General features: G+C 39.2%; 2 protein-coding genes across 2 annotated transcripts in view; one reads left to right on the forward strand and one right to left on the reverse strand.

Annotated features, from left to right (window-relative positions):
• Positions 1-739, reverse strand: part of LOC106869754 (protein white) — a 45,118-nt gene extending 44,379 nt beyond the window's left edge. The window contains exon 1 of the mRNA XM_089343151.1: positions 378-739. Coding sequence (XP_089199277.1) covers positions 378-588 — 211 coding nt within the window. The 5' untranslated portion in view covers positions 589-739. The remainder of the gene's footprint in view (positions 1-377) is intronic.
• Positions 1-12,500, forward strand: part of LOC128250966 (uncharacterized) — a 474,572-nt gene that overhangs the window by 433,367 nt on the left and 28,705 nt on the right. The window lies entirely within an intron of this gene.

The raw sequence follows: 12,500 nt of genomic DNA on the forward strand, positions 1-12,500 counted from the left end.
ACATACATATATATATATATATATACATATATACGACGGGCTTCTTTCAGTTTCCGTCTACCAAATTCACTCACAAGGCTTTGGTCGGCCCGAGGCTTATGGTAGAAGACACTTGCCCAAGGTGCCACGCAGTGGGACTGAACCAGGAGCCATGTGGTTGGTAAGCAAGCTACTTACCACACAGCCTCTCCTGCGCCTATTTGGAAAAAAAAGCTTCGAAAAACTAGTTTCTAAACATCCAATGGCTATTGGGGTCCACCAAAATAAAATATTAGTCAAAGGGGTCTACCAAAATAAAATAGTAATCAAAGGGGTCCGTAGATAAGAAAAAAAGAATGGTTGAGAACTTCTGCTTTGAATGAATTAAATGAACTTACCATTCCGGAGAATGTGCTTTCTGCCCTGGTCTTCTGTTGCGGTATTCCCCTTCCAAGTCCAACATTTTGTACGCGACGTAGTGAAGACGTCGATCGACCTCCACGCTAAAGTCATGGCAGAAAACCTTTGTCTGAAACTGTCTTCCATACCATTGTGAGTCACCGTTTCGGTGCCATCGGATGTGTACGCATTGTTTACGGCACCTTCCATGTTTCCCCCTCCTTTTTTTTCTTCCTTTCTTTTTAGCTTTTTGTTGTTGTCGTTTGTCTTGCTACTTTTCCTGTGTTCTTTGTTGTTTTCCCCCGATTCACCACCCGCCTCTCGACGACGTCTGATGCAGAGATTTAACTCGTGTTGAACTATGTAGATTGTAAAATTGGCTTCGTTGCTCGGGTGTCAGTGTGGCGGCGGCGGCGGCGGCGGTGGTGGTGGTGGTGGTGGTGGTTGTGGTGGTGGTTGTGGTGGTGGTAGTTGTCCTACAGGTACAGATATCGATATCTTGTTGTCGCTGTTATTGTGGGTGGTGGCGAAGTTATTGCTATGGTAATAGTCGTGGTGGTAGTGGTAGTGGTGGTGGTGGTGGTAGTGGTAGTGGTGGTGGTGGTAGTGGTGGTGACTATTTCGGTGATAGTATTATTATTATCAATATTTTCAGTAGTAATAGTAGTCTTACTAGTGGTGGTGATGGTGTATGGTGTTGTGGTGGCTGTAGCGTTGGTAATCGTAGTAGATATGGGTGTGGTGATAATTGTGATGGTGGCGGTGGTGGTTGTGGTGGTAGTGGTAATCAATGCCTTCGTGATGATAATATTAATGTGATAATAATATTTAATGTGTTAGTACGGGGACATGGTGAGGTGCCGGCAGTGGTGGTGGTGGTGGCGGTGGCGGTGGTGGTGGTGTAATGTTGATTATATTGGTGACGTTGTGACAGCAATAATAGTGGTGAAGACGATGGTGGAACAAGATACTCCAAATGTTAGAGGTGGCGGCGGCGGCAGAAGTGGTGATAATGGTGTTGGTGGTGCTGGTGGTGATAGTGATGGTGGTTGCGATGTTGGTGGCGGTGGGTGTAGTAGTGGTGGTAGTGGTGGCAGTTGCGATGTTGGTGTTGTTGCTGGCGGCGGCGGCGGCGGTGGTGGCGGTGGTTTTGGTGGTGGTGGTAACCGTTGATTTTTTTTGCTGTTTAGCTGCCAATTTCAATCTTTTCAATTCCTGCTCGAATTGATTTCATATTTGGTGTAATGATATGGTCTTATATGCTAATCAATACCTTGAAATTCATTTTCGCCATAAATCTATAAAGAGTTAATAGCTTTTAAAATTTGCAAATTTGGGGTAATTTTAGCCAATCGTAAGTCACAGATACATTCATGCCTGTTTCCATAGTAACAAGCCAAGCGAGAAAACACGTGTTGACAAATATATTCTATTCATTAAGGTGGTGTTATGTTCTAAAAATAACAGCTAAATAGGCCTTAAATCACGCCCGCCCCTCCAAATTTTGTTTTGGTTTTTGCATAATCGTATGAATTCCCGTATGTAGAATCCAAATTCGCAAAAATCTTCTGAAAATTTCAAAAAATAAAAAATGTTATGAGGAGTTATATGGCGAGCGTAAAGCAGAAGTCCGTCATTTGTTTACAGTGGACAACAGGTGCAGTGACGTACAAAATGACAGCCTCCAAATCCTGTTTTCTGACTTTCTTGACTGTTCAGCAGATGCTGTCTGAATGATACAATGCGACATTCAAAGGTTGTTTGAACTTACCTTATACCTCTACCGCAATTACTTCGTCTCACATAAATCCTATCGCTGTTTGCTGCTAACGTGGAAGTTTCCAGTGGTAGTATCTTTCTGGTTTTGATGTCCAGGTTGCGTATCTCGTCGAGTGTCCAGTCCAATGTCCCAAATGTTGGCACTAGAACTGGCACTGCAAAAACATTGTCAGATATGGTCTTGTTGAATGCAGACGGCTCTGAGTTCCATATTTTTCGGAGTCTACAGAAGAACTCTTTTGTTATCCTGGCTTTAGTCACAGCACCGTGGAGGCGCAATGGCCCAGTGGTTAGGGCAGCGGACTCGCGGTTATAGGTTCGCGGTTTCGATTCCCAGACCGGGCGTTGTGAGTGTTTATTGAGCGAAAACACCTGAGGCTCCGGCAGGGGATTGGTGGCGAACCCTGCTGTACTCTTCCACCACAACTTTCTCTCACTCTTGTTTCCTGTTTCTGTTGTGCCTGTAATTCAAAGGGTCAGCCTTGTCACACTGTGTCACGCTGTATGTCCCTAAGAACTACGTTAAGGGTACACGTGTCTTTGGAGTGCTCAGCCACTTGCACGTTAATTTCACGAGCAGGCTGTTCCGTTGATCGGATCAACTGGAACCCTCGTCGTCGTAAGCGACGGAGTGCCGACAACAAGTCACAGCACCAACCTATGCAACATTCTCACTGATTCCAAGTAGCTTTCATCATTAGACATTGTGGAGCTAAACAAGCCGTTTTAATACTTATTGTCCGTCTCGTCGACTATCTTTCTTCGGTTGACTATCATGTATGTTTGAGCATTCATCTTGCCCAGACACCATTCCTATATCTCGTGAGAATGTTGTGACTAGTTCTAATTATCAATTGATATTGATCATATTACCAGAATATAATGTTGGTTCATCAGCAGAAAATGTCTGTGTGGCATCTATGTATAGACACAGACATACACACATATGTATTTCTCAACTTGATTTTAAAAGATATTAAGCTACCACTTTCGAAAATGGAAAAAGATTCTTTTAAAAGAAATATATTTGAAAATGGAAAGAAAATGATAAATTACCATATTTTGAATTGCTTTTGAGAAGACTTGCGATTAAACATTCAATTTTTTTAAAATAAAATTTTAACTAGTAACTTTCAACATAGTAAGAAATACCATCTATCTATCTTTCTATCTATCAATTAATGTGTGTATGTCTGTCTGACTGTCTGTCTCTCTGTCTATCTATCTATTTGTCTATCAATATATTTGTTCATCTGTATCTATTTATCTATCTATTTATCTGTCTGTCTGTCTGTTTATTTGTCTATCTATCTGTCTATCTGTCTGTCTATTTTTCTGTCTCTATCGATTTATCTATCTGTCTATCTATCCACCTATATGTCTATCTGGCCATCTATGTATCTATCTATCTATTCATCTATCTATCCTTCCATCTATCTATCTATATGTCTGCTTGCTTGTCTATCTGTTTGTCTATTTATCTATCTAACTAGATCTTTCTATCCATCTATCCATCTCTCTACCTACTTACCTATCACTGTTTTACCTCGATCTCTCGCCCTACAAACGTGTTCACACATGACGAGTAGTACGTTGTTCTGAATAGAATTGGGAATCTGTCAAACTTATGTATTTTTTGCTGATCAAGGTCTATTTATCTTGCCCAAACACCATTCCTATATCTCGTGAGAATGTTGTGACTAGTTCTAATTGTCAGTTGATGCTGATCATATTACCAGAATATAGCGTTAGTTCATCAGCAGAAAATGTCTGTGTGGCATCTATGTATGTGTGTGTTGGCACTCCGTCGCTTACGACGTCGAAGGTTCCAGTTGATCCGATTAAACGGAACAGCCTGCTCGTGAAATTAACGTGCAAGTGGCTGAGCACTCCAGACACGTGTACCCTTAACGTAGTTCTCGGGGATATTCAGCGTGACACAGTGTGACAAGGCTGACCCTTTGAATTACAGGCACAACAGAAACAGGAAGTAAGAGTGAGAGAAAGTTGTGGTGAAAGAGTACGGCAGGGTTCGCCACCATCTCCTGCCGGAGCCTCGTGGAGCTTTTAGGTGTTTTCGCTCAATAGACACTCACAACGCCTGGTCTGGGAATCGAAACCGCGATCCTATGACTGCGAGTCCGCTGCCCTAACCACTGGGCCATTGCGCCTCTACGGCATCTATGTATATACACAGACATACACACATATGTATTTCTCAACTTAATTTTAAAAGATATTAAGCTACCATCTATCTCACGGACGTCTCAATTTTCGAAATATCTAATTTACTAAACCCATCGCATACACAGGCATCGATTGTCAAAATTCCCTATCTGTAGCTTGTTGTATATAATGGTGTATATAGAAATAAAAACAGTTAAAAACCAATATATTTTCTAAATGAATATGAAATTTCAATTACATCGATTCCCGTGTTCAGCTGGTACTTATTTTATCGATCCCGAAAAGGATAAAAGCAAAGTCGATCTCGGTGGAATTTGAACTCGGAACTTACAGACAGGGGCTAACGATTATGCTTGCTCGCAACCTGAATAATAATTTCAAATTTTAGCGCAAGGCTAGCAATTTCGCGGGGACGGGGCAAGTCGATTACATCGGCCCCAGAACTTAACTGGTACTTATTTTATCGACTCCGAAAGGATGAAAGACAAAGTCAACCTCGGCGGAATTTGAACTCTGAACGTAAAGACGGACGAAATGCCGCTAAGCATTCTGCCTTAATTAAAATTAAAATAATAATCACGAGACCACGTGATGTGATTCTCACGTAACCGACTAGACTATCCGATATTGTTACACATCGCTGGTCACAATGCACCTTGCATCGTTTTAGCCTTAGAATGACACCACCCCATCGCTAGGCGAGCAAGCCAACATCCCCACCTGATCAAACGATAATCCTTTCTACTAAAGGTACAAGGCCTTAAGTTTTGCGGGAGGGAACTAGTTGATTACATCGAAAGGATGAAAGGCAAAGTGGACCCCGACGGAATTTGAACTCAAAACGTAAAAGACGGACGAAATGTCACAATGTTTTTTTCTTTTTTTTTTTAGCGTGCTAACGATTTTGCCAAATCATCGCCTTTGATCAAACAATAATAATAGTAATAAAATAAAACGAATAATAATAAGAATTGAAGTTGCACCAGTTTTGTACTAATATTATTGAGCAAAAGTAAGGAGCGATAAGTGAAATAGGTTAAAGCAAAAGGCGGGGTGGGGGATATAAGTAGGTCAGCCACTAGAGAAGAGTCAGCGTACGATGTGATGATGCGGTTGAGGTGGTGGGGAAAACAGAGCAGAGTACATAGATGGATGGCTAGATAGATAGACTGGTAAAGAGGAAATGCATAGGTAGATAAGCAGGTAGATAGACTGATATTTGTAGTTACATAATACTAGCAAAAAATAACTTCCACGTGTTTTTTAATTAATAGACTAGAACAAGGGTAAAATAGCGAACGCTGGAAAAATATTTTCTTTGAAAAGATAGAAGAGAGAGATAGAATACGTCCAGTCCTTAGGGCAGTCTTGAAGGAAAAGAAAGATGATCACATGATGAAAAGAAAGATGGACGATGGTCACGTGTGAGCAACGAAAGAGAAAAAGAGAAAGAGGGAAAGAGAGAGACAGAGACAGATGGATAGAAAACGATGAAGAAGAGAAAAACGGAATTAGAGAAACGGATATGCATGTATGTATGGGCAACAGCTTCTATAGTCGTCGTATATTAAAAACGTATCGACGTTCTAATTTAATTTATTTTATAAAGCTTCTGTTCCCACTGCGTCTCATATCTTCGTTGTTACTTTGGAACAAGTGAGTTCACAAATTCATTTTTATCAAAGTACCCCGACTGTCTCAACCTCATCTTCGGGATATGACGTAATACTGGTTACTCTTCTCTCCCTTTTTATCGTAGGCGGCTTTTAGTTTTGTAGATTTTACAACCAGAATTTGACCGCTAGAATGTTGGTGACCCGTGTCATCAGATTCGTATTTCGGCCATACGGAGCATACCGGTATAACATGAACTTCTCTATGTCCACTGAGAACGAATGTGTGTACAAACACATGCACAGAAATGCATATATATATATATATATATATATATATATATATATATATATATATATATATATAGGTGTATATGTGTGGGGGTGTATACGTGCACGTATGTACATGTGTTATGTGATATATATATATATATATATATATATATATATATATATGCGCGTGTGTGTGTGTACATGTGTGTGCATAATTTATATTCTTCAGAGTATGAATGTATGTCTGTTTGTCTGCACCGGATTGAATCACAAAACAGAAAACTAACAAAACTATTATATAAAATACCATATATACACGCATATGCATGTGTGTATATATCCATATACACACACACACACACACACACACACACACACACACACACATATATATATATATATATCATAATTCACCATTCTATTCTGAATTCTTCGATAATATTTTCGTCAGGATACACACACACACACACACACACACGCACGTATATATATATATATATATATATATATATATATATAGAGAGAGAGAGAGAGAGAGAGAGAGAGAGAGAGGCAGACAGAACACTGATTTCTTTCAATTAGATACTAAAATATTCCTCATCACGAAGTTTTTAAGAATATTCCTGAAGCCATTAATATTTCAAATTATCTCCGCTGCCCACCCACCCACCACCACCAACCTTTCCTTCCACACATCTTCCCACAACGTTTCCAACTGCCTCCGCTTCAAATGACAACGACTTCGATTCCATTTAATGTCTCATATTGTTCTGATGACGTTATCATTAATAATAATAGTAATGATAACCCTTTCTATTAAAGGTACAAGGCCTGAAATTCGTGGGGTGGAGACTAGTCGATTACATCGACCCCAGTGTTTCACTGGTACTTAATTTATCGTCTCCCGAAAGGATGAAAGGCAAAGTCGACCTCAGCGGAATTTGAACTCAGAACTTAGCGATGGGCGAAATACTGCTAAGACGCCAGTACTAGACAGATTCCACTATAGTTGTTGTTGTTGGTACTCCGTCGCTTACGACGTCGAGGGTTCCAGTTGATCCGATCAACGGAACAGCCTGCTCGTGAAATTAACGTGCAAGTGGCTGAGCACTCCACAGACACGTGTACCCTTAACGTAGTTCTCGGGGATATTCAGTGTGACACAGAGTATGACAAGGCTGACCCTTTGAATTAGAGGCACAACAGAAACAAGAAGTAAGAGTGAGAGAAAGTTGTGGTGAAAGAGTACAGCAGGGTTCGCCACCATCCCCTGCCGGAGCCTCGTGGAGCTTTAGGTGTTTTCGCTCAATAAACACTCACAACGCCCGGTCTGGGAATCGAAACCGCGACCCTAGGACCGCGAGTCTGCTGCCCTAACCACTGGGCCATTGCGCCTCCACTCCACTATAGACATATGTGCAAACAATAAGTCTGTCAAATTCCAGGTCTTTCCACTCCATCTATGTTCAGTGAATATCACAGTTGAAGCACAAATCAACAAAGAAAACACTTTCATACAAAAGTACAAACCAAGTCTTAAACTGTAACAGAAAACATTGAGAGCATTGATTGTTTGGTAGTATCACTAGACATGTTCAGTCAGCCATAACTTATTCCGCTAAACATTGTCACTTGATATTAACATACGGGTAACCTACAAAAATTCCTAAGACCAGTCATGTAACTTTCCTCTATCAATCAAGTCCTATTCAAAACATACTAATTTAGGCCATTAATTCCCTATTTTTAAAAAATGGGGAAGCAAGACAGCTGCGGCATGGGCCACGTCTTTCGACTTCAACTTTTTTGAAACCGGTTAAATTTTTAAAGATACTCTTTTATTCTTTTACTTGTTTCAGTCATTTGACTGTGGCCATGCTGGAGCACCGCCTTTAGTCGAGCAAATCGACCCCGGGACTTATTCTTTGCATGCCTAGTACTTATCCTATCGGTCTCTTTTGCCTAACCGCTAAGTTACGGGGACGTAAACACACCAGCATCGGTTGTCAAGCGATGGTGGGGGGACAAACACAGACACACACACACACACACACATATATATATATATATATGACGGGCTTCTTTCAGTTTCCGTCTACCAAATCCACTCACAAGGCCATACTGGGGCACCTGCTTGAGGAATTTCAGTACTTATTTTCTTTTTAACCTGGTATTTATTCTACCTTGACTTTTTTTTCTATATATATCAACTCGTGTGTTCCTTTTCAACCTTCTACACACACACACAAACACAAACACAAATATATATATATATTTATATATATATATATATATATATATATATATATATATATTTATATATATATATATATATACGATGGGCTTCTTTCAGTTTCTGTCTACAAAATTCACTCACAAGGCTTTGGTCGGGCCCGAGGCCACGGTAGAAGATACTTGCCCAAGGTGCCACGCAGTAGGACTGAACCCGAAACCATGTGGTTGGGAAGCAAGCAACTTATCACACGGCCACTCGTGTGTGTGTGTGTGTGTGTGTGTGTGTGCGTGCGTGCGTGCGTGCGTGTGTGATATATATGACGGGCTTCCATAATTTTCGTCTACCAAATTCCCTCCTAAGCTATTGGCTGACCCGGGCGGGGTGACTGTTCCTGAAGTGTCGCAATCTAGGACTGAACCTGAAACCCCGTGACTGCAGAGCAAGCTTCTTAACAACACAGCCATGGTTACACCTGGATGTTTAAATCATGAAATGCCGAAACTCGGCACAGTTATTTTTTTAGAAATGTATCTACAGCATTGATTTCAAATTTTGGCACAAGGCCAGCAATTTCAGGGGAGGTAGGGAGTTGATTATATCGACCCCAGTGTTCAACTGGTACTTATTTTATTGAACCCCGAAAGGATGAAAGGCGAAGCCGGCATCGACGAAATTTGAACTCAGAACGTGAAAACGGACGAAATGCCGCTAAGCATTTTGTCCGGCGCTAACGATTCTGCCGGTTCGCTGCCTTTAATGTATCTAAAGCATTAATCAGGGTTTTACTGTATAATTAATTATTAATTACCCTTTCTTTAGGCAATTAAACTTTCGTGAACGCACTCGTTTTTGTGCACGCATTGATTTTCAAATGTGCTCTACTTGCAAAGCGCGCACGTTTGCATGTGTGTGTGTGTGTGTGTGTGTGTGTGTGTGTGTGTGTGTGTGTGTGTGTGTGCGTGTTTGTGTGTGATATTTGCACATGCGCATAAGTTTATAGAAGTCGTGTGTCCATTATGCTTCTTCTTCGTAATCTGGATCCTCCATGTCTAGAGAAAGGCTGATAAGAATCTCCATACACCAACGTTATTGATGCTACAATAGTTTCCGGAAGTGACAAATAAAATGATGTGTCCATTCCCAGAATCATTATCAGTCCTGTTGATATGGCATTTCAGTTCAAGAGACTCCTTGTCACCATTCGACTAAGCTTCGTAAACATCCATCAACGAACCCTAAGACGAGCGTCCGACCTTAGGACGTAACTGAACTGCAGTTGGAAGAGCCGTGCTTCTCTGATCGGCTGCAATATCTTAGATCTTTATCGTTTAGCAAGCAAGAACAATCTTTATGTCGAGGCTCAAGGTGGAGAAACCCAGAACGTTGTTTATTACGAAGACTTCAATGAGAATTTTTTTTCGCTTTGTTTAGATTGCGTCAGAATTAAAACCTTTCTTATTTATTTATTTATTTATTTATTTGTTTGTTTGTTTGTTTTCTCGTTTCTTTGTTTGTTTATTTATTGAACTGTTTAACTATTATAAAGGACTTGAACGCTGTATTTCCAACAATGTATTTATCAGGCATTTTCGTGGTTCGTTTTTCAAGAAATTTGCCACCAACTTCGTTATTTCTTTCCTGCTAATATATGTATGTAGGTATTGTGTGTGTGTGTGTGTGTGTGTGTGTTTCCTTTGAGTTTTATTCAAGTTCTTCTGAGAGTTCAAGCCGGTTGCTAATAAAAGCGACAAGGCCTTATGAGTTACGAGTGCCCCTGGTGTTTGTAAATACGTGGCTGAATAGGTGTGTTGGTTGAACCCTCGATGCATACACTTGGGTGTGTGCATCTTTCCATATAAGAATCTCTGAAGGAGAATCTTTGGGGTGTCTTACAGATCTTTACTGTGCCGCTAATAAGTTGGATTTGGAGAATCTGCCGAAAAACCTCGTATATCCAGGTTTTTGTGTTAATTTGTCGGTACATAACAATGTACCTATGAAGAGAGGTACAAATGCGAATTTATAACGAAGGTACAAGAGATCAAAGTACCGCATTAATTAACCATAAAATACCTCGATTTTTTGGATCCTGCTAATAATTATAGATAGATAGATAGATATATGTGTGTATATATATATATATATATATATATATATATATATATATATATATTTATATATATATATATATATATATATATATATATTTATATATATATAAATTCAAAAAGGGATAAAACTCTTCTACAAGAATTTTATCAAGAAGCCAGTGTGTAAAAAAATTCATAAGGGAAATTTCTATTCCCAAGAATATAATTATTCGTTTATATTTATATAAAGGGCATTATTACAGAAAAATAATAACGCCACACAGTGGACTTCTCAAAATAACCACATTTAGTACCTAATGCGAGGAAAAACAACCAACAGAAGACGACCAACTTTCTTTTAAATAAACTTAACTGTGTATCGACCGATTTCGCGATTACTAGAATGAATCTAGATTTCGTTCATCAGCACAGTATTGTCCCAAAAATATATATAAATAAACAGAATTCTCACCTCACCAAAAACGAACACACTACGTATCCGACAGAGTAAAGGGAATGAAGTTTATCTGTATATATCTTCATCAAAGAAGCGGGAATACTTCCGGGTTGCTTTTGGGTACACGTGTGGAGACAGGAATAAAAATTCAACATTGAATATATTCCGTGTAAATATTTGATAAATAAATTCAAAAAGGGATAAAACTCTTTTACAAGAATTTTATCAAGAAGCCAGTGTGTAAAAAAATTCATAAGGGAAATATCTATTCCCAAGATACACAGTTAAGTTTATTTAAAAGAAAGTTGGTCGTCTTCTGTTGGTTGTTTTTCCTCGCATTAGGTACTAAATGTGGTTATTTTGTGAAGTCCACTGTGTGGCGTTATTATTTTTCTGTAATAATGCCCTTTATATAAATATATATATATAAATGTATGTATATACGTATCTATATGTATATATTTATATACACACGCCCTAACTCTTCGAAACGCCTGTGTTAGAATGGTGGCAGCTAATGAAGGAAAATGTTCTCTATGTGGCTTGTGTGTTTTCTGTACTCTGGTTATTATTATTTTCTTGTCTACGTTTTGTTTGCAATGTCCTGTACCCAGATATGCACCTATATATACAGGTAGATGTAGGTATGCACATACTTGTGCGTATATATGCATATACTCATTTATTATTTGTTATATATATATATATATATATATATATATATATATATATATATATATATATATATATATATATATATAATAATAATAATAATAATAATAATAAATGCGCCCTTTTAAAGCCTAGCCAGGCCCATGGGCCCAGTTTCCCGGGTGCATGTGTTCCCCAGCTGGACAGGACGCCAGTCCATCGCCGCGTTACTCATTTTTGCCTGAAGTAGAAATATTGATCTCAGTATTTTTCTGGTATTTGAACAGTCGACCTCATTAAAAGATAAACAAAATAGGCAAAGTTGACCTCGATACGATATGAACTCCGAATGCAGCGGCTACCAACGAATGACCTGGAAGAATTCTCGCCAACATTCCAAATGACTCCGCCACCCGGTTGTCGCTGTTTCGGTGCATATGTCCTTGTCAATTATAACCCTGAATTTGTTTTTCTTGGTCTTTTTTCTTCCTTTCTTTCGTAAAAATAAACTCGATCGCTGTTGTAAATTGAAAAGGTGATTGAACTATTCTGCTCACTGGTGTGTGTATGTGTGTAAGTGTGTGTATGTGTGTAAGTGTGTGTATGTGTGTAAGTGTGTGTGTGTGTGATAATCGTAGATAAGAAATTTGTATACAACGGTTGATGGTGTCGCTGCTTAAACACGGAGCTATGTCGCAATTCTGGCGCTGGTGTATGTTTTGTTTGTTTCATTGGGTTTCTTTTTAAAAACAAAGACGGATTTCTTATCGAGTAATGTTGGCTTAGAATAGATATGTATGTAAGAAAAGAAAAAAACCTACAAATGTATTTATGTG

This window comes from Octopus bimaculoides, chromosome 27 (assembly GCF_046866305.1).
Source record: "Octopus bimaculoides isolate indiv1 chromosome 27, ASM4686630v1, whole genome shotgun sequence".
In the NCBI taxonomy this organism is placed as follows: Eukaryota; Metazoa; Mollusca; class Cephalopoda; order Octopoda; family Octopodidae; genus Octopus; species Octopus bimaculoides.